This window comes from Anser cygnoides, chromosome Z (genome assembly GCF_040182565.1).
Source record: "Anser cygnoides isolate HZ-2024a breed goose chromosome Z, Taihu_goose_T2T_genome, whole genome shotgun sequence".
In the NCBI taxonomy this organism is placed as follows: Eukaryota; Metazoa; Chordata; class Aves; order Anseriformes; family Anatidae; genus Anser; species Anser cygnoides.
The window spans coordinates 76,898,180-76,926,031 of NC_089912.1; the positions used below are offsets into that span (position 1 = coordinate 76,898,180).

The 27,852-nt window shown below is 38.7% G+C and overlaps 1 protein-coding gene across 10 annotated transcripts in view; it reads left to right on the forward strand.

The window, feature by feature from the left end:
- MAST4 (microtubule associated serine/threonine kinase family member 4) overlaps positions 1–27,852 on the forward strand; it is a 296,506-nt gene that overhangs the window by 101,488 nt on the left and 167,166 nt on the right. For 5 of the 10 annotated variants that reach the window (XM_048079537.2, XM_048079538.2, XM_048079540.2 and 2 more), the window contains one exon: positions 18,440–18,514. The exons of the other annotated variants lie outside the window; for them this stretch is intronic. In XM_048079537.2, coding sequence (XP_047935494.2) covers positions 18,440–18,514 — 75 coding nt within the window. The remainder of the gene's footprint in view (positions 1–18,439; positions 18,515–27,852) is intronic. 10 annotated transcript variants of the gene reach the window in all.

Here is a 27,852-nt window from a genome sequence, read left to right on the forward strand (position 1 = left end):
GCTCTTCTAAAAATACGTTCTGAGAAATCTAACAGAAGGGTAATGATTTCTTACGAAAAACGACCTCTGTGGCTCCTAAACAGATGTGATTTTCTGGATTTAAGAGGCTTCATGAAAATAATTCTTTCTGACTGAAATATTGAAAGATGACGTGAAGAAGGGTCAGCTGGCAAGCTGTGCTCTGGAAGAGAAGGAAGGAAATATCATTTAGACTGTAACTGCCTCTTGAATGCTGTTCATGATAGGGAATGTGTTCTTGGGGTAGTCTGCTGAGGAAAAAATGGTGATGAAAGCTGAAGACTTTCTGCTCTTTCTCTTCAGTCTGCAACAGAAAATTATTATAGATGAGGTTCTGGAAAGATTCTTCATATTTTTCACTGATTTTGATGCAGTGTGTGTGTTCTTCATCCTGCTAGATGTGAGGAGTTGTGTAGTTGAGAATCAGATCTGATTCACCAGCTCTGCCTCTCGGTGAGCATGTGCAAGAGTGGTGAAAGATTGAAGAAAAACCACACCACCACCAACAAAACAAAAACAAAGAGACCCCCCACAACTTTTCAATTTGCATTTTCACATAGATTCAGATTAGTTGAGGGGAAGGCAGGATGGACGTCTTCTGGTGTTGTGTGGGAATAGCTTCGTGACTGCACTCTGCATTCATCCTCCACTTTTTGTTTCTATCCAGTCCTGTCTAACACTGCTTACTGAGGGGTTGCTGCTCTGCAAAGTAATGCTCAGAACAACTTAAATTGTGACACTTCTTCGTTTTATGTGGTGTTTGCATGAGCATCGCTGTAATCACAGATGTATAATGTATATTTTTTTGGTATATTGGTAAATTATTTTTTTTCCCCTGATAGAGCCATCTTTATTTTTAAGTTATTGCAGGTAGCTTTATAGAAAGCAGGGCATCTTAGGTCTATTTTGGTGATGTGTACAGGTTGGAGTAGACGTTTTATTTGCTTAAATAGTGGTAGGCGGTGATAGTTGCTGTTAGAAAGCAAAGACCAACCTTCTGAGAGAGAGGACTCTGGTGTAAAGAATGCTTTTCCTTTCTTCATTAGCTGTCACTTTTGTGGGTCCAAAAGAGTGTACAATCTCTTGATCAGTTAATTTACCTCTATTTTCCAGGCATTCATGCATTGTTACACATTTGTCAGGTCTTCCTAAAGGCCTTGTGTCAGACATATTTTGCTATTCTTCGAGCTGTGAAAGCTTCTCTGAAGGGGTTAACCTTTTCTACTGTCTTTCCTTCTCTTAGTATTGTGGTCACTTTATTTCAGGGTTTAAAATAAATAAAGCTGCTTGCATTTGGAGCTAAAATAATTGGCATGGGGCCAGCTTGGTGTCTGTAGCCCATATCACACTTCTCTCTAATGCCTTTTGATAATTGCAATAACATTTCTTGATAATGTCTGCAGTATGTCACAAAGCTGACTGACTGTTTTGTGTTAGGTTTGGAATGCAAAGCATAAACTTAATGTTCCTTCATGTAAAATACTTCAGTGAGCTACGAAGTGGAATCCATAATGATTTGAACTGAGCTTGGTTGTGTTCTACGGGTCATAAAGGAAACCAGTTTGGGAGTCCTCTATGCACTGGTTAGCCCCTGCTTCTGAGTCACTTAGCTTACCCTCAAAATCTGTAGTGTTGTTTTTTCTGTTTGTTTGTTTTTTCCCAGCAACTTTAGTAATAACAGGGATAGTATCTGCATGAAGGATAGGAACTTCATATTAAAACATTTTTTTCCCAATTCTGTGGTTAGTTCTTAGTTTGACAGACAATTTTAACAAACTCTTTTTTTCTCACTGTCACAGCTAATGAAACCAGTAATTTTCTATGTTGTCTTTCTGAAATTCTTTGTAAGATGCTTAATTTTAGTGTAGTTTCCCATTAAAATTTTCTGATGCCACTTTGTGTCATGTTTGATATAATGATTTCTCATATTTGTTTCTACCTGTTGATGCACTATGTTTACTTTAAATTTTAAACTTTCCATTTGAGTTGTGGATTTTTATCAAAATTGCTCACAGACTTTGACGTGCTGTTAATTCCTTTCCCCAATAGATTGAAGCAACTTTTTGCTTAGAGCAGTGCCAGTTGCCCATCTGAATGTTAAAATTGCATAAAAACACAGAAACAATTGTGAAGATCACAAAGCAAAATACTCAAAACTGCAATTTGATAGTTGCTTTTAATTTTCTTTTCTTGGCTTCACTTTGTCCGCTTTAAAATAGCGTTGACTTCTTCCACCACCTTATCTTTACCTCCTATAAGACTAGTAAATCAGAACAGCTTTTTCTATCAACAGCTCATGACCTTTTTAATGTTGTTCGATTCTTAGTTCTCAGCTTCTGCTCTTGTGCTCCTGTTGCTCCTTTGTTCCCCCACCTCTCCATTTAAGTCTCCCTTGACTTTAGGTTTCAAATTTAGCACTCCATGGTGGCATGCAGCAACTGTGATTAGTGCTAGAAAGGATAACTGCACTCAGTGTCTGCTCCTTTGAGAACAGGGGTGCTCTTCAGAGGCGTTAGGTACTGAGCTCCTACAGAACTAGTGTCTACAGAGCAAATTAGAGTAGGTTGTTCTTTTTGAAATTCCTGAGTTTTGTGTATATAGCTGGCTTAGTTTTCGTAGGGATATTAAATAATGCTTAGATGGCGTGTGGGTATCATCCCCCACCGAACTTCAAGACTCTGTCAAAGCAAGGGAACAGGTGTGTTGAAAATTCTGAAAAAATTTTTAGTCATTCCTGTCAGAAAGAGATCCAGTTTAGTAGCAGTGTACCAAAAATTAATCCTTGTACATAGACTGTAAAGGAAAAATATCAACAATCGAGCTCAGTAAAATGCTAAAGTAATCAAAAGCATAATCTTACAAAAAGTAGTAAGTGGCCTTAGTTAAAAGATGGGGTAACCATTCCTGTTACCAAACAATGTATGTTTTCCTGGTTTTTATTTTCACTAGTTTCTGTGGAAACTAGTGAATAAGCAAAATACCTGGTTTATACAATGCACTACAGTCTAATAATATGTTGTTCTTGAGTTAAACGGCACACTACAATTCTTTTAATAATCTTTTAGCCCTTGAAAACTAGAACTTAAGTGTAGATATTTTTTGTGTATTTAAATAGGCTTGGTGTTATATACAGGTAAAGGATGCTATATCAGAAATGTGTGTGTGTATATAAAAAACAAACATATCTGAAGATGCATTTCAACTATTGAAGTTTCTCCTGCTGTCCCACAGTGCAACTTTTTCTTCTGAGGTGAAAAATAGGGAGAAGTGGTAAAAAAAAAAAAAAAAAAAAAATGTGTACAATATGTGTTTGCATTTACTGCTGTTTTGAGATTTTTTTTATTTGGTAGTTTTTTTAATATGTTTTCTCCTTTTGCTTTAAATTATGCCAAAAGGAGGAGGATACCATTTGAGTTCTAAAAAAGCTAGTTGTTCACAAGTTCTGCAGGTACATTAGGGAATCTAGCAGTCAGAACCTATGTGCAGAAGAACCTGAAAATAATCCCTATTCTCTTATGTTTTCTAAATAAAACACTCACAGGCACAGCTGGAAAATTTGGGTTATGAGTGGAAAATTGATTTTTGGAATCCATTGCCCCTTGTGATCACAGTTTCCTAGTTTTAAATTACTTCAATTTTTTCTCAAGATTTTAGTAAATGTAGAGAACTGCAAGAAAGGAAGGAGTAATATATATACATGTATGTATGTATATATATACATATATATATTCATATATATATATATATATGAAAAATTAGGAACACCAAAATGCTTATGACCCCAGGTAAAACCTATATTTTATGGTACTGTGATTCTTCATTAGTTCATGTGCTGTTTCCTTTTTTTGCTTCTTCAAGCCACAGTTGTGCATGTTTGTGTCTGAACATAAAAAGATGATACTAGTTCAATGTAGATGCAGCGGTAATCAAATATCTTGTGTTTTTAGACTGTATGTCTTGACTGTTGAAGATGATGAATAGCTTCTGACACTTGGACACTTGGGCGTGAAGTTGACTAGCATTTTCTTATTTCATCACTTTTTCCTTGAATAGTTTTTTTTTTTTTTGTCTGTAAAGTGCAATTCAGGATTCCCATGGCAAAGTGGTCAAAACCTGTATTTTTGGTGGGGTTGGCAGCAGAGGAGATTGGAAATAAAGCCTGTATGTTGTATCACTAGGTAGGGGATGTTACTGCCTTTGTATGCTTTGCTTTGTACCAATGGTAAGAAATGTAACTAACAAGGTTATTTACAGGATGGCCGCAAGAACCTCATTGTGCTTGCTGCTGTTCCTCTGAAGTTAGTAATCTCAGCTTTAGAGAGTGTGCCTGCTAAGCTGGTGACAACTGCTGATTGTGTGTTGACTCATATGTGTTGCATTTCTGAACTTACTTTCTCGAATAGCTCTTGTTTAACTTTCTTGTCTGTTCTCTTAGGACCCTGCATAGATCTTCATCTTTCACCACAGGTTTCTTTCTTGAGTCTTCGTATTTTGGTTTGTTTATGCTGCTTGCCTTTTGCACTGCCAGTAATGCCAGCTTCGTTGTTCTGTTGTCTTTTGGCTTTTGTTTATACACCTTCTCTGTAGGTTCTTACTGAAACTACAGATGAAGGCTTGTGTATTTTTCAGCATCTATGACAAGATTGTGGAAGAAGTGATCTCGGTGTCTCTTTTTTATGAAGTATTTTGGGATTTTTAAATAAAATTGTGACAAAACAACCACCTACATTGTGCATGCATTTTATTTTCTCTCCGTCTGTTTCCATGTTATTATTCGTGTGTTTAGGATCGATGTAGTTGTAATGGTTTTTGTAGCACCTTATGCCCCTTGCTTTAATTCAGCAGTAAGAGTGGAACATTCCAGTTAATTTTTTAGCACTACTGCAAACCACGGTAGTGTGTATTTTTTGATTGTCTGTTTCCCCCAAAAGACACCCTCAATTATTTCAGTATTGTTTCTCTCTGATGTAGAGAGTATCTGACAGATCAATACTAAGCTCTTCTGGTGCAAAACCCAGTGAAGCTGGTTAGGCTTATAGGTATGTGAAGCGCATGCTCTTGTCTTTAGGCTCTAACAAGATGCGGGGAGAAATTTCAAGTGCTTCTACATTGATGTGTTTCTGCCAAAGGGCTATTCTAGAAAAAAGATACTGTTTAAAATGCCTATTTTTTTCATATGTGTTCTCTCTAGCGTCACTGAGGAAATGCAGTAATCAATGAGAATCCTGTCAGATATTCATTCTTTCCTTTTTCTCCTTCAAAATACCCCGATGTTCTTTGTTCAAAGAAATACTGTAATGATTATTTGTGTTCAACAGGATGTAGTCCAGGAGATGAGGGCAGTGCCATAACTAGCAGTGCTAATGGGAGAGCATCCGGCAGACTAATGGGTTAGACTGCCAAGCAGTTTGAACAAAACTGTTAGCTGCGTGTTTGTTACACAAATTAACTTCTTAATTGTTACACAATTAAACTTCTGTGGTCATGCTGCAAGAATTGGGGTACAAGAAGTTACCTCAGATGAGTTACTTTATTTGCCAGTAGTTTCTGTTGCTGGATGGATTAATTAATGCAGGATACAGCCTCTGATTTCAGTTCTCCTTGGGAGATAGTTTTCAAAGGTGTGGTGTGTTCGTTTGTTTGTTTGTTTTTTTTACTGTTTGTAATGAAAGCTAGAATTGTAAAATACTTTTTTTATTGATTTTATTTCTGGTCTTGGCTGTAAGGATTGCCCAGAACACCAGTGTGAGGTTTTTGTCAAATAACTGATGGCACATTACTTCTGTTTTTCTAAATTCTGTCTTTTGATAGAATCTTTCTTATTTATTATGTGCTTGCTGTGCTGTGAGATGGCTCTCTTGAAAGAGTTTTCCTGATGAGCATGTAGAGCTCGGCACAGAGCCTAAGTATTACACTGAAGATCTGAATTGAAGACATTAGAGATCAGCAAGAAATGAACATCTTATTAGTTAAAAAATAAAAAATAAAAAATATAGTAAACATTTCACACTTGCCTGAATCAAAAACTAAAAGGGAAGAACTGTGATAGAATTTGTAATGTGGTCTTGCCTCCACAGTTGGCACACTGTATTGCCTGTTGTCTGAAGACCTCAGTCTATTTTCAAATCACTTATTTCTGTAATTCACACTACTTTGGTGAAGTCATAGAGACTAGGATGAGGGGAGATACTGCGTTTTTGTTACCTCTCACGACAGTGAAAGGCTTGCATACATTCTTGTTTTACACCGTATCATCGGAATGTGAAGTTCAAAGCTTCTGAACCTCTGCTAGAGTAGTTTGGCTCTGCCTAAATTAATCCCTTCGGTTTTGTCATCAGTCTGTCACATTACTGCATGTCACTTTGAGTAATTTGATTTTCAACACTTTATATCTTTTAAGTATTGGTGTGTTATCAGCATCATTTCATTTAAAATTATTAGTTGCTATCCTTTTTCTTTTTAAAAATTAAATGAATACTGTTTTCTTCCTTCTTGTTTCATATAAGTTTTTGAAACAGTCAGCTCTAAAACTGTATGCAGTTTCCATTCTTCCTTGCATATTCTAGCTACCTCTTTCTGCGTATGTAGGACTAAATTATTTTAATGCCTGAAGCTATGGGGAAAAACGCTCTGAATGCCTGTAAAGGCAATACTCCTTTTCCCTTTTTTGTAATAGTGAAAAATTGATTAACCGATCTGCAGCCACAACACTGAAAACTCAGAACGAGTTAACCTTCTGCATCTCCCAAGATCTTTGTTTTACTCCTTTCTGGTGTCTTGTTATCATTGAAATAGGGATAGAATTTCCTTTTCTTTGGCAGTTTGAAGCACAGGGAATTAAGTGATTTGTTCAAGACTGTAAGGCTACTGGTGACCTTGAATTTCCTGATTGTCTCAATACCAAGATCTCATGACCTTAGAACAGGCCATTTTGTTTCATACCGGGTATCACATAATACAGAGGTGTCAAAGTTGTATCTTCCAATACAGTTCAAGAATTTGAAATAGCAAGAAGAAAGGTGGTATGTATGAAAGGGCATGAAAAGGCTATGTAATACCTGGAGAGACCCTACCTAATTACCAATCCTTTTTTGTCAAAAATGTCTGACAGAAGTAGTCTTGGCAGCGTTCAAAGATCTGTTCAATAGGTAACCAATATAAGGAAAACCGTGTATGAAGAAATTTTACTGCTTGTGTAGTATGTTGACTTTCTGCATTGACATAAAACTATTAGAACTAGAACTAAATACTATTACAGGTTGAATGTAATGATACTTGCAATGATGCTTAAGTTTTTAGTAATGTTAGTAAAAGTTTAGACTGTGTTGTGTATCCATCCTGCAATATTTACTGCTTCCTTTGCTACATCCTAAAATTTTCAAGCCATCATAGGCTGAATTGACTTTTGATTATGGTGCCTTGGCTCCTTAGAGGTAATAGGGAAAAAATCAAACTAAACGTATCATATCCTAAAACAAGATTTTTTGCTTTTAGATTACCTATTTGCTGTGTTCCTTTGCTCCTGTATTTTCTCTGTACTCACTACCTTGTTTATGCAGCTCTACTAAAAAGTAGAATAATGGCAGAATGAAAATTTCCTTTGGTGAAGGACTTTGTCTTTTAAAATTTGAGTTTGTATTATGTTGGACCGTAAAAAAAAAAATTATGTATATGTGGAACATTTCAAAATATGCAATGTTGCAGCTTGATATTTTCCCTTTTTTTCATCCAGTCATTAAAACTGTTGTTTTTTGAAGTATTACTATCACAGAAGCATAGAATGGTTTGGGTTGGAAGGGGCCTTAAAGATCACCCCGTTCCAACCCCCTGCCATGGGCAGGGACACCTCCCACCAGACCAGGCTGCCCAAAGCCCCATCCAGCCTGGTCTTCAGCACCTCCAGGGATTGGGCATCCTGTGCCAGTGCCTCACCACCCTCTGAAGAATTTCTTCCTAATGCCTAGTCTAAACCTACCCTCTTTTAGTTTGAAGTTATTTGCCCTTGCCCTGTCACTGCACTCCCTGACCAAGAGTCCCTCCCCAGCTTTCCTGTAGGCCCCCTTTAGGCACAGGAAGGCTGCTCTAAGGTCTGCCCAGAGCCTTCTCCAGGCTGAACAGCCCCAAATCCCTCAGCCTGTCTTCATGGGAGAGGTGCTCTAGCACTCGTCTTGTGTGTTAGCACAGTCCCATGTTTCACTTACAAAATGCTGAATGGCAAGTTTCATGATTTTTTGGAACCATTTCAAGATAAAATGTGTTAGAATTAACTCACTTTAGAACCCATTTTATTTTGTTATCTGTTAGGATAGTACCAAAATTCTGTAAGGATAACTATTTCAGAACTTTTCTGGACGGTTATTTTTATCATTAATTACTAATTAAACAGAGAAGGAGAAGGAGGGATGGTCTTGGTGGGTACTCACTCATCTTAGGAAAATAAAATCAGCATTGCCTTATTATACCAAAAGGAACGGATTTCTCTTAAACTTGATTTTTAAGGGAAAAGTAGAAAATTCTGTGTTACTGCAGAGTGTGCAGCCTAACTTTCTTTGTGAAATGATGTTAAGATTTTACATCTGTCTTTGATTTCTCTGTAAAGTTCCTTTACAAAGAATGCTGAAGCCACCTGCAGTACTGGTGTGGGCTTGAGTTGTGTTGTCATCATTTTGAAGCTGAAAGTGAAATCTCTGGTGCTGGACCCGGAGATGCCAGTCCTAGGGTGCTGTATTTGGAGCTGTTGTCAGCAGCAAGCCTGGAGCCCTGTGTGCCGTGCCAAAGGGTTGGTTTGTCGGATGTGCTCCTCAGTAGACTCTGTGCTTGGGTGGTGTGTCGCTAATGTCAGATGGGGCTTGCCTTTCTCTCCTAGCTGGTTTGCCTTCCCTTGGTGGCTTTTGTGGCTGTACACACACATCCCATTCTGTTCTTCAGCTGCTTTCTACGTTTACCATCTTTGTTAATACCCTTCTGAGTGTCGCTTTTTGAAGCTTCCTGTCATGTAAACTGTGGGAAAAAAAATCAAAATGTGTTTAAAGATACTGTCTTTTTTTATAGGGGCTAGAATTTCCCTTCAATGTTTATTATTAATTAAACACACATTAACAGTACAGACGTCTTGCTGATTTAATGAAATTGCTGGTTAATTTAGCAGAAATTAATATGGTAATTATGTAGCAAAAGCTCTTACATGCTTGAAACAAACTTTAATTTTACAATTATGCATTTGATTAAAAATGCTATGTATCTGACACAAGCTGTCCTGTTATATTTTTGTAACACTGTAGTTCTTACTGATACATTTCAGCATGATTTTTCTGAAAATGAAAGATATATTGTACTTAATTAAATTTATGTAAAGCCTCATTAAGCACTGATATTAGCTACAGCCTTAGATCCATTTGTAAAAGCAGTGTAATTCTGAGTTCAGTTGATTACTGATCATCTGATCTTGCAGCTGCTCTACTTGGTTTCCTTGTAGAAGGTGACTTAACATTTCACTTGGTTGTCTTGCATTGTTACTTAAAGGTATTAAGCCATAGGGTGCAAATCCTGCTTTCTGTGTATCATGAAGTTACTAGGAAGCAGCTGAATGTACTGATCAAGAGCTGTGTTTTATGTGTTTCACCATTGTGTGGTGGGTTGTTTGGTTTTTTTTTTTGGTTGGTTGGTTGGTTTGTTGGTGGTGTTTGCTTTGGAGAAGTGTAGATTGTGGAGACAGACAGTGAAAGGACCGAGGCTGAAACTTCCAGAGTAATCTCCTAGCTGTGGACATGGTGTGCTATGGCTACTTGCATACGTGAAAATCTGCAAGAATAAGCTGCTTGTTTCACATCTCTGCCTTACTGCCCAGTTCTGTGCGACTATAAAGTTTTTCATATCTTAATATTTTTGCTTTGTCCGTATATAGAAATAAAATTTTTTAATCACCTTGAACTGATCTGACCTTTACAGTTATCAGAGTCAGCCATTCTACTTTGATATGGGGAAGAAAAACACTGGTTGCAGTGAACTAATTTAGCCAGCGTTTCCTAATCTCCTTGTGGGGAGTGCCTTTAACATGTTTATGTGATGTAGGGAAGGAACTTGAGACTTGACCTGTGCTTTGAAATTAAGACTTCAGATGCAGGCATACAGCAGTGTATTATGCTGACTGCAGCTTAGCGCTATGGCCTCTGACTGACTCAGTACCCTGAGCACATATGTTTAGGTAGCTGAGTGGAACAACTGCATCTAGTGTGAGAGGCTACAGGGCAAGAGGTAGATCGTGGTGCATAAAAGATATTGAAGGGTATGGTCTTAACAGTTGACAGTGGGCCTTGGCTGGGAGCCTTCGCTGTGCTATGGATTTTGCTAGATGTAACTGTAGAGGTGCTCAGGCTGGAGTGTAGGACACTGAAGGGTGTAGAATCTGGGGTGTCAGAGACTTAATTCTAGGGTGCAGATGTGTCTTGGGGACATAGCACAGGGTTCGTCTTGGATAAAGCACACTTGGAGATCATGGTTCAGAGGAGGTGCTCTTGAAGAATGGGGTTGAATATAAAACTAACATAAAAACATTGAAATAGACCTGCCAACATTGTCCAGCCTGTTGTGGATGGAGTTGTTGCTGTGAATTTTGTCTTCAGCGCTAGCTACCTGCAAATCTATCAGGTGTCGGTTGTGGTGTTGGTTGGTATATTCATCTCCCGATATGGAATGCTGCCACTGTTGCTTCCGAGCTTGGTCTGGCAGCTTATAAAAATGGAGTGAAAATCTGGACAGTTGCCACTTCTGTCTGAAGGTAGAAATCTCTTCGGGTAAGAGCATGTGCCTGTGTCACAGAATTCAGATGCTCTTGATATCTCTGATTACTCTGCTGTCAACGCTAACTGCTCTCACATGGAAACCGCTTTTGGTAGCGGCATTAAGTTCTGTAGGTAGCTGAATTAGCTCACCAGCCTATGCAGCCAAAATCACATTTTCTCCTTCTATTGCTTTCTGGTTTCTGTGCCTTCAAAATTAAACTATATAGTGTAATCAATACCTGGTGCCGTCCCTTATCTCTGTTGCTTTTTCCTCAGAGACTTCTGTTTTCTACAGGGTTATTTCTCGGACTGCAAACCTAGAACATGAAATAAGTCTCTGACCCTTTCTGCTTCCTGACCAGTTTTCTGCATGCCATCTACCTAAAATGCCTTCCCTTGGATAGGGATTACTTAGGATGCTACCATTTCTCCTCCATTTGCCCTTGGTGACATGAATCATGCCGGCCTTTGCGAAGAGCTAGTTTTCTGACGGTTGCTTCATGTTAACTGATCAATTGCAGCTGACCTGTTCCTCTGGAAAGGACATTCACCCTGTGAGGATATCGTGGATCCACAGTATGTGCTTTGCTGGTAGTAACTGTACAGTTTCTCTGAATGCATTGCATTTTCAGTGTGTAGGTTTTCTTTTTTTTTTTTCCTTTTAAAATGAAAGGTAGTTCTACCTCTGAGACACTGACCCTAGCTTTTTCTTTTTCTGTGGTTTGTCTGCCCTTATTAGACAGCCCTGTCTGGAGCAGTACATACAGCTGATGTGTGCATAAAGAATTTTTTTATCAGCTGGAGTGTAATACCAGGGGGGTGTAAGCTTACGATGTAACGAGGAATGCACTGAATTCTTCCATAGTGAAAGAACTGCATTCTGTTTGCTCGCTACTCTCACCTTTATTCTTACCTTTAATTCGAGTTTTGTTTCTTGCATGTACTGTCCTGGCAACTTCTGTTAACAGTTGCTGATCTCCGTTGTACCTTCAAGTTATCTCTGTCCATATGTTAAGTCCCAGTGGCAAACATTCATCCCTACTTGGATTTGCTGACAATTTTGTCATAAAGAGCTTTAGCAGCAGTATGGCGTAAGAACTCACCAGTTCAGCTGTTGTCATCAGTGATCAATTTCACAATAGCCCAATTCTATCAGCTTATCAAACTGGCTGACCCTGGGAGCAGGTATGACCCTTCTGACTCTGTATGAGCTGTGTTTAACCTGGATTGCTTCAGTGTCCTGTTTTACAGGATGGAACTACAAATAATTGTACAGATTTGGTACGGGGAGCAGTGAGCTCTGTCTTCAGGGTAGGAATGAGCTAACGGGACAGCTGTGGGGAGGAACTCCTGAATCTGGTTACTGCTGAAGTCTTCTTGGTGGGGACCTATGGCATGACTTGCACCATAACTCATTCCTTGTCCAAGCAAGTAGTGGAGTTTCTGGTACCAAATGAGCAGCAGAAAAGCGGGTGGGATGTACTTATGATTTAAAAATAGAAAAGGAGGAATCCCATGTTTGTTTGCACAGGGGATAATGAATCTGGTATTTGTCTCGAGTTTCACTACCTGGTAGTATCAAAACTACTCTGCAGTCTAGCAGTGTGTCACGTATCTCTTGATGTTAACGTCGTAACGAGGCATTATTGCATCAAGTCTACCCATCTGATTATTTTGTGCTAAAAAAAAATGAGCTGTTAGAATATATTCTTATTTAGAATCTTGTATGGTTTTAGCTTTCCTGGTACCATTAGAGGCACAGCCCCCATATGCATTTTAATAGTCTGAAGATTCATTCCTTTGTCATAGGAATAATCACGTTGATTTAGTTCTACTTTTATGCTTATGAAATGACATCTGTGTTATAATGGGATTTTTCCTGGTGTAAACTGTCTTTTGTCAAAGCTCTGGACTGTTCCTGAAGTACGTTCTGAAGGAGAGGCAGGAAGGAAAAATAAAATGCCAGTAATAGAGAATAACTCCCAGCTTCCCAGTTTGGTACAGGATCTCATGTTACATGGGTTAATGTAATATAATGTAATAAGAGGGAAGGTAGGGCCTCTGAAGATTACCACTCTTGCTAGCTAGTGTTAAGAAAGAATTAAGTTGACCTTATGGTGATTCCAAGCCATAATAGGAAGGAAGGAGACCCTCTTCAAGCATCCATTTTTCAACTATATTAGTTTATATATTAAATGGTGAAGGGAAGGGCACGGTTGTGCTTTTTTTTTTTCCCCCTCTTCAGGGTGCATTGATGCACTACAAAGATCTTGTCTGTGATAATGCCCCACTAAATTACTTGGGCAACTGAATAAAATTAGCAGGAAATACCACGGCTAGGTTACCTTATCACTTCTCCTTTTGGGAGATGCTCTTTAAACCTTTAATAAGTTTTTTTTTTTTTTTTAATTTTACGTAAAAACATAAGTCATTTTGCCTGCTGTGTTCACGAATACTTTGCTCTTTTGATTGATTGTATTCTAAGGAGTTTCTCCTACTTTCTTATCAGATGTCAGGGAAAGGTTAAAACATAACAAATTATATTTGCTGTGAATCAACTTTTTGGGTACTACATGCACACTATACTTGTGCTTATTCTTTTACATAAAATGGTTTCATATTCCAAAAACATTAATCAGAAAACTGTTTCAAGTTTTAATTTTTCTCTGGATGGGACTAACAATGTTGAGAGCAAAATTATTTGTTGCTTTCTTCTTTTTATGGTAGTTTCTACCTTTAAGTACTTTTTTTCCCCTGGATTTAGAATACCGTGTAATGGAAGGACAAATAATGCTTTAAAAGTGGTGAGAAAACTTTCCCATTGTATTGCTGACCCTATTTACATTGAGGCAGAGGACAGAGAATATTCATTATAAATGTATGTGTGAAAATGGTACTGCTTTCCTCTGAAATACTACTACATTTGTTTGTAACTGTTCAAAAGAAGAAGACTGTTAGTAAGGTGCTAGGGTAGAGCAGATTTTTATCTTTTTGCAGGCTTTTTCCTTTTTAGAATTTCTTACTAAGCCCTAGTGTGAATATTGTAGCAACTCAAATACTTACGTGCTTGGAACCTATAGTGCTGTCAGTGCTCTAGAACAGAAGTTCCTTGTCTCCAGACTCATCTCCTCTCTAGTCTTTCACCACTGGCAAACCCTTCTGCAACTGTAACCAAATGTTTAACTCCTTCTGTAATGCTGACTATTAATTTGGGTTAGTATGCACTGCTCGCTGTCTTTTATTGGCTTAATATGACATAACCTTCCTGTGGTGTGTATAATCTTTGACTGTTTTCACCAGATCTTTTTGAGTTAGAGCTGGATTTGCATGGTGTCTTACTGAGAGTAGAAGGCTTTTTGTTAAGGAGGGGCAAAATTTATTTTGGGAAAAGCAGAGTCTTGAGATCAGCAGAAATACTTGCCAAGTTGAACTGTATTTTCAGTTAACCCAGTGGATATCTTTTCAGAAGTACAAGCAAGTCCATCTTGCATTTGTAAAAATGTTCTGATTTTTTTTTTGTTGTTTTAGAGAAGACTCTTAGAAGGAATTGTATACTGGCTTTGAAAGTGAGAAAGAAAGAGAAACAGTCATGAATTTTCATCCTGATTTGGAGCAGGCACTTGACCCTTATCTTTTCCCCATCAGATGCATACTTTAAATAGCAGATTGCAGTGTTCGTGCTCGCAACTACAATGAGGGGCTGTACAAATAGGAATATCTACAGAGAGATTGAGACAGAGTATTTAAAATACCTTGGTGAAGGAACAAAATGTAAATCTTTTGTCTCTTGAGTATTAAGCAGGTAGAGGATTTTGAGCTAGTATCTCTCATATCCTGGAAAAATCATCAGCCATTGTGGTCTGTGGGGTATGGACATCACTGGGTAAATACCTTTTGACTTTTTTTCCCAATTTCAATTAGAGTGCTCATGTTCTGTAGTAATTGTAGCTTCACTTTTCCCAGTATGTACTTAAAAAGTGGTGAAGAGAGCACAGAACCAAAAAAAACCCACCTCCTCTGGTTAATTCATGTGCTTTGCTCAGAGACATCATTCTAAAACTAGTTTAAAAATACTATAGGCAAATATTTTATAGGCAAATATGGGCAAACCCAAGATTTAATTTGTTTTTGACTAGTTGGCACAATTTCTCAGACAACCTTAGTGTATTGAGACTTCTTCCTGCACTACCTTGTATTTTTAATGTGTATGTTAGTAGAAAATGCTCTCACTGAACTCCAGCAAAAGCAGTGGTATGTAGAAGTGTTTATCTTGTTATCACCTGTTAAATTATAAGTAGTTGTTAAAGTATAAGTTGTTGTTAAGATTTTTATGTTACTGGAAAAAAACACTTCCAGTTCTTTCATCAGTGTTAATTGTTCTGACATTTTTATATTGGTGATAGAGTTCTCCCTTCCTCCCAAGACTTAAAGACACTGCTTACACCATCGTTTCTTGTCTTAATCATACTTCAGCACTACTGTACAAAAGTGTTGCTGGCAAATATAACACATGTAAATGATGATCAGTTCTGTACTTTGATAAAGTCTTCTGTGATCAGAAATATAAACAAATATGTTCAAGATTTCTGTTATTCTACTTTCTATACAAATAAACATTCATAATCAGTCAATTTAATTTTTGTTCAACACATGTTGATACATTTAATGGGGTTTGTAGTTTGGAAGAAGTGATGAATTAGCTCAGTGACAGAATAATCTACTTCATGTGCTGACTTTAATTTCTATGCATCTATGTAAATACATGTAATCACTTTTAAAATACCTTTCTACAAAAGCTGTTAATGAAGATTTTAAATTTTAAGGACTCCATAGTTCAATCTGTGCATCCGAATTTAGCTTTAAAGAGAATGAGCTCTTAAGTGGAAACAAGGAAGTAGTGTTCACTGTCTAATTGCAGTGAAAAGCCAGAGCTGGGAAGTGCTCGGTTATGTATGTTGAAGTCAACAGAGTTGTGTGCCTAGTTTTCCATGTACTTAATTAGCTTGCAGAACTGTGGTTGTTCTCTATGAAACTTCTTCTGGATGCACTTATTCACTAGAGAAGTTAATGATTTTTTTTATGACTTGGCCTTTCCTCGAGGGACTGTATCAGAGCATTTGACTGAGTATAATTTTGTACTGTTGATTCCAGGAAGCTATTTAAGTGTAAGTAAGCAGGTAGGATGAAATATTAGTGATTAATTCTCACAGCTCTGTTGGTACAAGAAGGGTAAAGCTGTTCACAGTAAGAATTATTAAGGAGCACTTCATGGTTATTGCCAAAGACACAGTAATAGTTCCAGTCAGACACTAAGCATGCAATTCAGTCAGATCTAGATGCTGCTCCATCAGTATCTGTCTTATCTTCTTTTCTTGACTTAAATTTCCATGCTGTTGTTCAGCGAAACCAGTAGTACTCATGCACTTCTATTAGTACATCATTAGGAACTCCAGCTAATGGTTTCCTGAGTGGATAGGAATGAGTTTCTAGAGACTGAACTCAGAAAAAGAAAAATATATCTTGACTGGCAGCCCTCTTTGGCCAGCACTCTGACAGAGGCAAAGGGACTGTTTCACTGCTGTGTTCTTGCTCCTTTGCATAGTTGCTTGCAGTGTTCTTTCTCCCTTTTTGCCTCCTAGATATAGCTGTTTATTCATGTGAAAAAGTGTGTCTTCTGGAGGTAGTTTGTTCTATTCATAGTTCATTGCATCCTATAGATTTTTCCAGGAACCTGCTTCTTTTTGCAAAGCCTCTAAGTGGTGGTGATGGGCCTTTTTTCCTGTTGTTGGAAAGAAAAGAGACCACCAGTCCAATTTCAGCAATGGTGATGATCATAAAGCAGCAGATTATTGAAGTTGCTAGGCATTATATACTTTTTTTCATATTAAGATACTTCATAATATTTCATATTTTATATAAATATTTTATAATGCTGGAAGTTTGGTAACATCAGATAATGATATTTATTTAGGCTGAAATTTGAAACACAGTAGAGTGTGTTTATTTTTGATAAAAGTAATATTTGTGAAGTTCAAGAGCAAGTTAAATTTTGTGGTTGCCTTAAAGTTTCTAGAAATGACAGATATTTAGTCTTCAGTCTGTTTGTGACAAATTACTTGCTGAAAATTCAGTTACCATATTCGGTAGAATTTGTATAGAAAATTAACTTGGAAATTTACTTAACTTTGAAAGCAAACAGAGTAAGTGCTGTTGTTTTAGATGATTAAAACATTGCAAAACTGTTTAGCTGGCAGTAAGTATTTAGTCTGTCAAGATGTAGGGATACATATAATCATTTTCCAGAAAAGCTGTTCATTCTAATACGTTAATGTAGAATATTTCTTAGTTGTGTTAGAGGAGCACCTCTTTGATACAGCTTCACGATGTCTGAAAAATATCAAGATGATAATTTCAGTAAAGGGGAAAGCGTGAATGTGAAAAAGATACAAAGCCTCTCTAATAATCTGATGTACTGAAAATTTGAGGGACCAGAAGACCAGCAAAATAAATAAAATCTATGGTGCTTTTTCCTTTTATTTTAGGAAAAGGAGATGCAAATACTTTTTCCTTGTAAAATTTCAGTTTGTACAACTTAGTTGTTCAAAATGCATATTTTTGCTCAAACTTTATATTTGTTTCTAGTTTCAATTTTTGTGTGTATTTAAGCAGTTTGAGTATGCATTGGGATGAGATATTATATTTTTCTGAAAGGCAAGCAGCTCCATGTAGGAAAAGGTTAGGGACAAACTGGTTCCCTATTCTAGAGGCTGTTTGATATGAATTTTGATCACTGAAGGGGGGAAACCAAATGAAGTAACAAGAACAAACAGTGCACCATTTGGTTCTCTGTTTAAAGTCTAAGAGGCAGTCTTACTTTTGCAACTCCAGCAAATCCAGGTAATTTTCAGCCTGGCTGCAGCAAGGTATTATCCTAAATAATTTTGCACATGCAAAGACTGTTGTGCTTCTGTATTTTTGTGTGGAATGCTCTTCTAGATTCCTTTTAAAGAGGAAATGATTATCCTTTGCATGGGTGAATCTCTTACTAAGTTTTCTCAGGAAAAGGTACTAATCTCTGCTAGGTACAAATCTCTAAAACATAAAGTAGTTGTTGATTGTTGAAGCGTTGGGTGGAGAATGCAAGTATTAGAAGTTGTATTTCACTAGAAGAGGTGCTGGCCTTTGGGTTAGAGTGTAGATCCAGCTGGGCAAGATGATTGATGGGTTGGATTCTTTTGTGTGCTACTTCTTACGTGGATATAGAAAATGTAAGATAATGTAAATACATGAGAAGAGCAAAATGAATCTTTTTTAATCCTAATGCGCGTATCTAGAAATGAAGTAGTCTTGTGTATATGCTTATTTAAAGTAAACAGTATATGCATCGTTAAATGCATATGAATAATACATACGTAAAAGCCTTGAGGCTACTTCTGTCAAAAGGTTCATTTTCTTTGATATTTGTATGATGAAATTATTGAAATTTGGTTTCATAAAGCTTTTACAGAGTTAGTGAAAATGCAGTTCAGTTAAATACTCTTCCTCTCCCTTCTCCGACATCCTCCATTCCAACCCCTCCACGATCCATTTCCCTCCCTTTTCTCTGTTCTTCTCCCTCTCCTTTCTCCATTCGCTGTCAGGAAGGGGCACCTCAGAAGAGTCATTTCAGCTCAACACGTCACCGTCAGAGACTAGTGGAACCAGCGGCTTCAAAAGTGAGTGCTTTCATTGAAGGACCATTTTTAAGAAGTGGAATATTATGTCAGCAGAATGTTTGTTACTAAAAGAGAAGAACTTATGTGTGCTTGATAGGAGATACAATTATTACTTGTCTGCAAGTGATATGATCATTCTGTCTCTAAAGGTGAATTTCATCACTGATGAGATTCCTATTGGTGTGAAACTCTTATACTTTAAAACGTTGGGATAAATTTTTAGATGTATCTGCAAACTGAAACAGAAGCTGTATGAACTGTTCGGGTTTGGTTTTATTATTTTCCATGACGTCTGTTTTCTTCAACTTGTCAGTTCTTTTTTCTGTCTTAAACAAAAGGCTTACATTGATGAAAATATTGGCAGGGTATGAAAAATAATCAAGTATTCTATTATCAAGCTCTGATAGGAAGTTTCAGAGAAAAAAAAAAAGACTTTGGCATCAAAAGCTGATATTAGCATATATAATAGCAGTACCGGTTAGGTTCATAAGACTGGTCCACCTTTTTAGAGGTGTTTTTTGTTAACAGTGTGCAAAAAAGTTTGAGATACTCAGTGAATGTGATGTTATTGCAGAGCTTTTAATATCTAGACTAATAAACTGTGTTATAGTGTATATTTCAGAACATCTGTAGCTGTTCAGCTGCATCTGTTTTTTGCTACTTTTTGTTAGATTCAAGCAAAAATGAAGCTGTGTATCCATTAGTACCATTCTCCAAAAATCCCGTTCTCTACTTTGCTTTTGATTTAGATATGTGCAAAAATCAATGGTAACATTTTTGTACAACCTTTGATACAGATTGAAATAGATAAGTGGTGGTAGTCCTGGTCTTGAAAGAATTGAGCCGTGGTTTTAAGAAAAAAAATGAATTGCATCATACATGGACACAAGTTGTCTTACCTTGCTTTCTAAATTGTGACTCAAATCACTGTTGTCAGACTGAGTCTTTCTGTTGTTAAGTGTGTTGACTCACTAAGTTTTAGTTGTGTTGACTTCTTCTGATGGCAATTTTAAGTATTATTTATTCATTTTGGACTGTAACAACATTGTCACTACTAAGTACAACATCGTCACAACCTTTTGAAGGGCTAGGAAAAGGCAGTTCTGGGCTTACAGATGCAAAAGTGAGTGAAGTATTTATTTCTTTAAATAGTTTACTTAAGAGCAGGTATTAATTTTTACTAACTCTACTGTCTCTTGACAAGACCCTTTCTGTGTGCATTAATATACTCTGGAATCACTCCAGGTAATTCCCTCTTTGTGGAAAGCCAAAGGAAAAATGCATACCAGAGTGCCGTCCTGCGGACATAAGCTGTGCTAGCTTTGTGTCTTTGCTGCTGGGAGGATATCCTGATGCACTAGGAGCAAGTCCATTGGCAGCTCACTGCTTCTGGATTCCAGCCCAACATCCATGGGGGGAACTCTTAGCACAAAGCACGTCATCCTCCACCTCTCCACCTACAGACATTGTCAGTAGCCTCTGAATGACTGTCTGCTTGGAAGACGCTTTAGCACACTGGAGGAACGTAGATTGCCTCCAAGCCCTACAAAACAGTTAACTCTCTAACTCTGTACACCTCTGCAGACCTGCTGCGGAGCCCTCGAGGCAGCCCCTTTTCATGCCTGGGCCCACAAGGCATCGATGATTCTTGGGGCTGTGGGGTCCAGGGAAGCTTTCTCCATCAAGACTAGGAGGACAGGACTGAGAGTCAACTCTGCAAGTAATTCCAGAAGTAAGAAGCTGTAGAAAGGCAGCAAGACTGTCAACTTTCCCAGTGGTTCTTTGTTGTTGTTTTTTTAATCACACTACTCAGTCTCAGTTTATTGCCTCAGGAAGGGCTGCCAGTTGCTCCTGGTAGTTAGGGGAAGGTGCGCAGAAGCCAGCAGTCTGCTGGTCTTGTTGCACTCTTACAGCCATAGCAACCTTGCTTGCTGCTTTTAGGTTGAAGAGAGGAGGTGAATTGCCATCAACAAAGCTGACATGTCTTTCTTTAAGCTTGTTGGTTTGACTCTTGATATTTTTTTAAAAAAGCAAACAAACTCATTACTTTGAAATGGCATGTTGTCTCTTGGCTCTGTAAAGACTGGTGGGATCCCTTTTATTCCTTTTGCCTTCCTGTGCAGCAGCTGTTTGCCCAGGTGGCAGGATGTTATGGAAGCCCAGGCTGCACAGCTTGCAGAAACTGTTGTCTGTATCAGGGCCACTGCCTGGGGGTGGGGGAAGACAATCAAAGACCTGCAAAAGAATACTGTTTTTATGCCTAGGAAAATACGCTGGTGGGCTTGTAAGGATGTTTTGGTTTGCATGTCTGATCCCTGCGTTTCTTGCATCTGGCTCCTAACCTCCTGGGCATAGGAAGAGAAATGTATTTGGGAGACTTGGAAACAAGGCAGTGTTGCTCATGGAAGCAGCAGCTGCTTGTGTTTGTGGGACAGATTGTTTTATATGTAGTGTTTTTTATGGTGAAAAATAGCTGCTAGTATATAATTGGTGACAAGGGTGCCTTTGAATGTTTGAGGGCTCTTGACAAATGCACAGACCTTACTGTTCTGCTCAGGCTTGTGCTGCTCAGACCATGTTGTATGTGCGTAGAAGACATACGAGCTGGGTTTACTGCTGGTGGTGGTGTCAGGCTGGTTAAAGGGAGACTTGGGAAGCCCAGCCACATCTTATCTTCTCTGTGCATAGTGACTAGTCAATCCATTGCAGAGGTAGTATGTCGCTCAGCGATTTGGAGGATATTGTTGTACAACTTGACCATAAGATCCTCCACCTGTGTGCAGCTGACTACAGGTGATTGACATAGATCTCAGCCTGCATCCTGCAGATCATAAACCGGACCTGTATGAGGTGTGTTTGTGTGTTAGTGACTGGGGAGACCCAAAGTAGCAAGGGACACGTGTTGACTGCTGATGGGTGACTGCTGACAAATGTTCCTGAAGGGAGAGGATCTTGGCCTGTCCTGATAAAAGACAGTAATAAAGATAAGTAATTAAAGATAAGGTAATAAAGATAAGATAAAGATAAGGCTGTGAACTTGGCTAGCATGGCCAGCTGCAGTATTCATGTGTTGTTTATGTCTGCCAGCTACTTTCTGTGAAGTGTTAGAATGCCAATAACCCTCTGGTTAATTAAACTGAAGAAGCCCTTGGGAGGTGTATTCTGCTTCATTCCTCAGTCTACACTTTGCATCTGGGGAAGCCTTGGGCAAGGATCCTCACAGCACCCTGGTAGTGCTGCAGGCATGGATCGTGTGCATATGTGACCTCTACTGTTGCGCAGTGGATCTTGTCTACCAACAGGTCTGTCATAAGCTTTTGTCTAGCATTGTGGTTCTTCATGGATTTGGTGCAAGCTGGGGAACGCTGGGCTTCAGACAGTAACAAGCTGCTTCTCCATAGGTTTCTCATGTCTTCAGTCTGCTTTGCCAGAAATTTTCTGCCAGGCTGGGAATAGCTGATGCTAATACCTGCATCTGTGAGGGGAAATCATAAAAATGTCTTGAGAGAGACTATTCTGGGTTTTCCCCAGGTATTGGAGCAGCACTTGCTCCGATCAATATCAGTATTGGTTTACCTCACGTTATGCTTTGGGGGTAAGAGTGACCATTTGGCAGCAGAATGAGAAGCCACAAACAGTAGCAGAAACATCTATTATGCTTGCCTAACTAGTGCTAAACAGCTGCTGAAGGTATGAATAGGACCCTTATATATTTGTTGCTGTAATCACAAATCATGCAGAAAGTACTTAAAATCAAAGTGCTTAGCCTGTAAGTTGCTATGAACCCTCTACTCCCCTCAGTTTGTCGTTTTACAGGTGCATCTGAAAAGCTGTATCCAGATTTGAGCCCCCCATACAAGAGAGATACTGGAGTTCATGATGTACACGAAGAGGCTGAGGAGCTGGCTTTGTTTAGGATTGAGAAAGCTGAGAGGGATTTAGTTGCAGTCTTTCACTGTGTAATAGATGGTTATAGAGAAGATTTTGTAACTCGTGGAGGTGCATTGTGAAAAGACGAGAGGAAACACAGGTTGCCAGAAGGGGAAAATCTGAATAGGCAGAAGAACTTTTTCTCAGTTAAGGTGTTTAAGCACTGCAAGGAGTTGGACAAGAGGGGCTGCAGAAACTTCATTCTTGGACATCTTCAAATCTTGACTGGAAAAGGCCCTGAGCAACATGATCTCATTGTGAAGTTACATCTGCTTTGCATGGAGAGGTGGACCGGGTGACCTCCCAGGGTCCTTTCCAGCCTGAGTTACTCCCGGATGGATGGGTGAGGTGCTGGCTGCACGCTGGTGTCTGGCCGATCTGAAGTAGCCTTTTTGTTGTCATAGCATCTTCTAGCTGACAGGCAGTGTCGATGCCAAAAAAAAAAAAAAAAAAAAAGAGGTTTCTAACTAGTCCACTTAAACACACAGAGCGGAGTTTGTTTTTGGCGTACATAGGAGATAGCATAGGTGTAGTCTGTACCCATCTTTTACTGGTTATATTTCATAATTTGGTGGTGCCTTGAAACAGAAGCTTAAAAGGTTACAGGGTAGTTTGTTTTTTGGAGCTTTTTTGTGAATCACAAACTGAGCACAGGTAGACAATGTTAAAGAAAGTGCTACAGGAATTTTGTAAATAATTAAAGGCAAAAGAAAGCACTCATTTATAAAGCTGGGAAAGGTAATGGTCAAAAATCAATTTGATATGGGAGCACGGAGGTTGAGAAAGAGGCATAGGGAAAACGTTCAGACTATTCCCAAACTCTTGTGGTGTTTCAGTAAAAAGATTAAAGCTGGTAAGAATGGTAAGAATAAAACTGTGTTCCATATAGGCTGGCACTATAATTTGGGCACATCTGTAACCATTATGAAGTTTGCTTTGAATATTGTTAGCTTGCAAAAAGACCAACAACACTGATAGAACAATCAATTGAATGAAAAACTCCAAGCTGATTTTAAAGAGAGGACACTTCAGCAGAGTTTAAGTTTATTTATGTTTTAAGTCATTCGGATGTGAGTACTTTAGCAATTAGAGTACAGTAAACTTTATTGAACTTAGACTGAAGAATTTCTGCAGCATATACAAATAAAGGTTTTAAAAAAAAAAAGTTTTCTTGCCTATGAGTCTACTTTAGGAGTAAGGTATTGTTGTAACTTGTGCATCACATGATCTCATTTAAAAAAGAAATTATCCATTATAGGCTGGGGACTGCAAAGAAACACAGTTCCTTAACACTCCTCTCTGGCAACAGCTGATAGTAGTTTGTAATTTGATTTGATTTGATGGCCAATTGATTACTAGAAGGTTATATTTACCAAAGGTCATAGAGAGTCTAGCAGACATATAAATAGAAGCAGAAGATAGTTTGCAGCCAGATAGCACACATGGGTGCTCTCTTTGGCGAGTTAGGGTTGACTTCCTTATAAAATTGGTTTCCAGAACAAGTAAGTCTGTCACTAGTGTATTATTCATTGTATTAGATCAGTTTTATAAACTTCTTCCCCCAAATGGAAACAAAATAAATATACAATACTCCCCTTTCTCCTTACTAAAACCCTTGTTTTGTAGAAGGTAGTACCAAGTTATAATTAGAAGTTTGCAGCTGTTACTTTGAATGTGTGGCATCCATCCGTGTGCTTGCATGCCTCCTGATTGATTAAAAATAGAAATAGCTGGGGTAGAAATAGTATTAGAAATTCTTTGACTTATGTAAATGCCCGTATGTATACAAAAAAACAACCGAGGAACTTCTAAAGCTTCAGATGTAGTTAAATTAGTGGGCATACATCCTTATTTAAGTGTTTTGTGGGAAGCCTGCATAGTGTGGACATAAGTAAAAGGGTTGGGCTAGAACAGAATTGCAGAACTGAAGAAAAAAGAAAGAGAAAAGTCACTGTTGGGAGATATTTCAAACATACTAAGATAAAATTTGTGTCATCAAAAAGCCACTTTTCTCCCCCAAAAGATGATTTTATTCTGCATGCACTTATATTCAATAATGAAAATTATTATCCAGAATACACTGGTGCTTTTCTTAAATGTTTTGGTCTTGATAGCATGAATGCAGAAAAGGTGAGAGGTGCTCGACTTAGCATGTCAGATATCTCATATAAATCAATGTAGGAAGTAGGAAGAATTTTTTATACCATTCCCTGTTGCAGATTCTGAGATTGTGTTGCCTCCTGCTGGCTTAAAAACAGTGTAGAGAAGAAGCTGTATCTGTCTACTCTTCAATTTTTAATTTCATGTCGAAGAGATGCGTAATTGAAGTTGCCATTTTAATCTTTTTGGGCACCGAGGAAGTCTTTGGGATGGACAGTTTTACCAGTCACATAAGAAATCCCTGTACCTTTGGAGAGTTCTTTCCATTAATTATTAGATATTTCACAACAGAACCTTGCAAACAAGCATACTGAATAGAGATATAAATTCGAATAACCTTCACTTACCCTGTTAGACCTTATTAACGGTGTAAACAGGATGATCAGTCAAAGGTAAAAGGGAATTTTAAAAATGTAATGCTTGCACAAACTTAATACAGTTGCTGATGTGATTTACTGCAGTTTGACTTGGAACAATCCATCTGCCATATTGGACAAGGAGTGGGACGAAATTGGCTATAAAATGGCAATAAACCAAAAGGTTATCTGGATCCTAATCTCAGCTTTGCTAGAATGTTAGTAGTCCAAAAAAACACTTATAAAATATACCTGACTTTATTGGTAGCAGATACAGAGAGACCAAATAATGATATAAATAGTGGAAGAGGATTTATCAATATTTTATTTTTGCTTTCTGTATGTAAGAAGGATTGTCTTTCTACCATTGTTTTTAGCTGAAAACCTTGCCTAGGCTGTGATCTACTTTATGTCAAGAGTTCACAAATTCTTACACACAATGTTCCAACACCGATCTAGGAACTTGCATTGTCAGTGTTAGGAAGCTGGTGTTCCCTAGACATGAGCTTCCTGCATGCATCAGAGTTTTTCAAGCAGTGATTGATGCAGAAGATATATCTGTTGTTGCAGACATCTTGAGACTTTCAGATAAAAATAGCAGACGGCTAATGTTGGTGTTATGATTCCTTTCTGATTGGGAATACTTAAAAAAAAAAAAAAAAAACATTCAGATCTCCAAAGAAAAATTACCTTCTCCATCTTGTCTTCACTGCTGTGGGTACTCAAAATTGAGATTGCCGCTAATTAAAGGAGCTGGATAACATCAGCAGGGAGAGCAGTGTAGTATGAATAAGGATCATGGGATTTCTCCCATATTGTATTTGGAGAGGTTGAAATCAATTCTTCTTTTCTTGGAGCACTGAGTGGTAATTGGAGATGCCTGGAACAGCTGGTGATGAGGATGTAGTCTCTTGCCCACTGTACAGGAAGAGTAGTTCAAGGGCCAGTTCCATTTTACCAGTGATCTGGATGCAGGAGTGGAATGCACCCTCAGCATGTCTGCCAGTGCAGTTTGGTGAAGGCAAATGCTGGGTTCTGTACCTGGGACGGAGCAGTGCAGGACACAGGCAAGTTTTGGAGATGAGTGGCTGGGGAGCAGCTCAGCGGAAAGGGCTCGGGGGGTGCTGGCTGACGGCAGGCTCAGCGTGAGCCGGCAGCGTGCCCTGGCAGCCAGGAGGGCAAACCACATCCTGGGGCGCACTGAGCACAGCACAGCCGGTCAGACGTGGTGATTGTCCTGCTGTTTAGCGTTGGTGCAGCCTCACCGATGACAGGACACAAAGGAAGAGCACAAAGCTGTGCCAGGGGAGGGTCAGACTGGACATGAGGAAAAATTCCGTTACCGTGAGGGTGGTCAAACGCTGGGAGAGACTTCACAGAGAGGTGGCTGATGCCCCGCGCCTGTCAGTGCTCAGAGGCATGTGGATAACGCCCTCAGTAACCTGCTGTAACTTGTGGTTAGCCCCGAAGGGGTCAGGCAGTTGGACGTGGTGATCTCTGAAGGTCCCCTCTGACTGAACTGTTCTGTTCTAGTGACAATAGCTTTTTGCGATCAAGCAGTAAGTGCAGCAAACAAGCAGAACATGAGGTAGAACACAGGTGTGTAATGAGAAGGCCCATGAAGAGTTGTTTTTGAGTTTAAAATGGAGGAAAAGAGAAAATCTCATGAGAATATTGCTCCCTAAGTTAGATAGGACGTGCATTCTTTTGGGAGCGGCAGAAATTAGTGTGGCTCTTTCAGTGCACTTAAGGCTATGTAGGAGACAAATAAGTTTCAGCTTGTTGATAGGAGCATGAGACTAAAGTGAAAAAAAGAAATGTTCATTTTGACCAAGCTGTTTTAACAAATGGTTACACAAATGGTTTTCACAAACAGAGTTAATATTTACCTTGCTGTTCTCCAGCCAGTCTCAATTTTTCCAGTGTGACCTTTGCCCTAGAACTTGAGCCTATCTTCCACATCAGTGGAGTGTATTACTTACTAGTAAGCCATGGGGTCAGCTGAACTGAAAAACTTTGAATTTATAAATACAGATTAAAATGTCAGTGTTAAGCAAAATCTCTGATTTTGAGACCTTTAATTGCATAAGGTATGGGATACCTGAAGTGACAAGCAGAGCAAATATAAATTTGCCTTTTTTCTGTAAGGTATTTTTGTTGCCTGATGAAGGCTTAAAAAAAATTATTTTGCCTCTGCTGTAGCTCATATATTTCTTGTGGGAAAGTGAGCAATTTGTGAGCTTTGTTCCTCGCCTGATGAGAATCTTCCCTTTACCCTTACGTGTGAAGAGCAGCTGCAGACCTCAGTTCTGAGGCTCCTAGAGAAGTACTTTCCCCTTTCAGCATATGGAGTCTGTTCAAGCTGATGATTGTGAATGTGTCAAGGTAGAGCAAGGCTGGTGTTTTGCTAGGAGTGACCAGTCCTGGGAAAAAAGAATAAACGTGATTGGGTTTTTTATTTAATCATTTTAGCCCCTTCCATCCTCTGTGAAATGCCTAACACAAACTGTTGCAATCAAAGCTTAAATGTAGGCGAGTCTTTCATGCTGCAGACAGGCTTAATCAGTTTATCTTCTAGTTATTGATTTTGACAGCTGTTTAACAGCAGCTGCTGAACATGCTCACTGTATAATTGGAACTGTAACAGAATTGTCAGCTATCATGATCTGATGCTGGTAAGAGGAGGGGAACTAGATTCCTTTAAGTATTTAAGTCTTAAGACTTTAGCAGCTGTATTGTCAAGAATCCCAAAATGGCTGGAAGGGCCCTCTGGAGGCCTTTTGGTCCAACCCCTGCTCAGCAGGGACACCCAGAGCAACGTGGCCCAAGACCACGTTCAGGTGGCTTTCGAAGATCTCCAAAGCTGGAGGCTGCACAGCCTCTCTGGGCAAC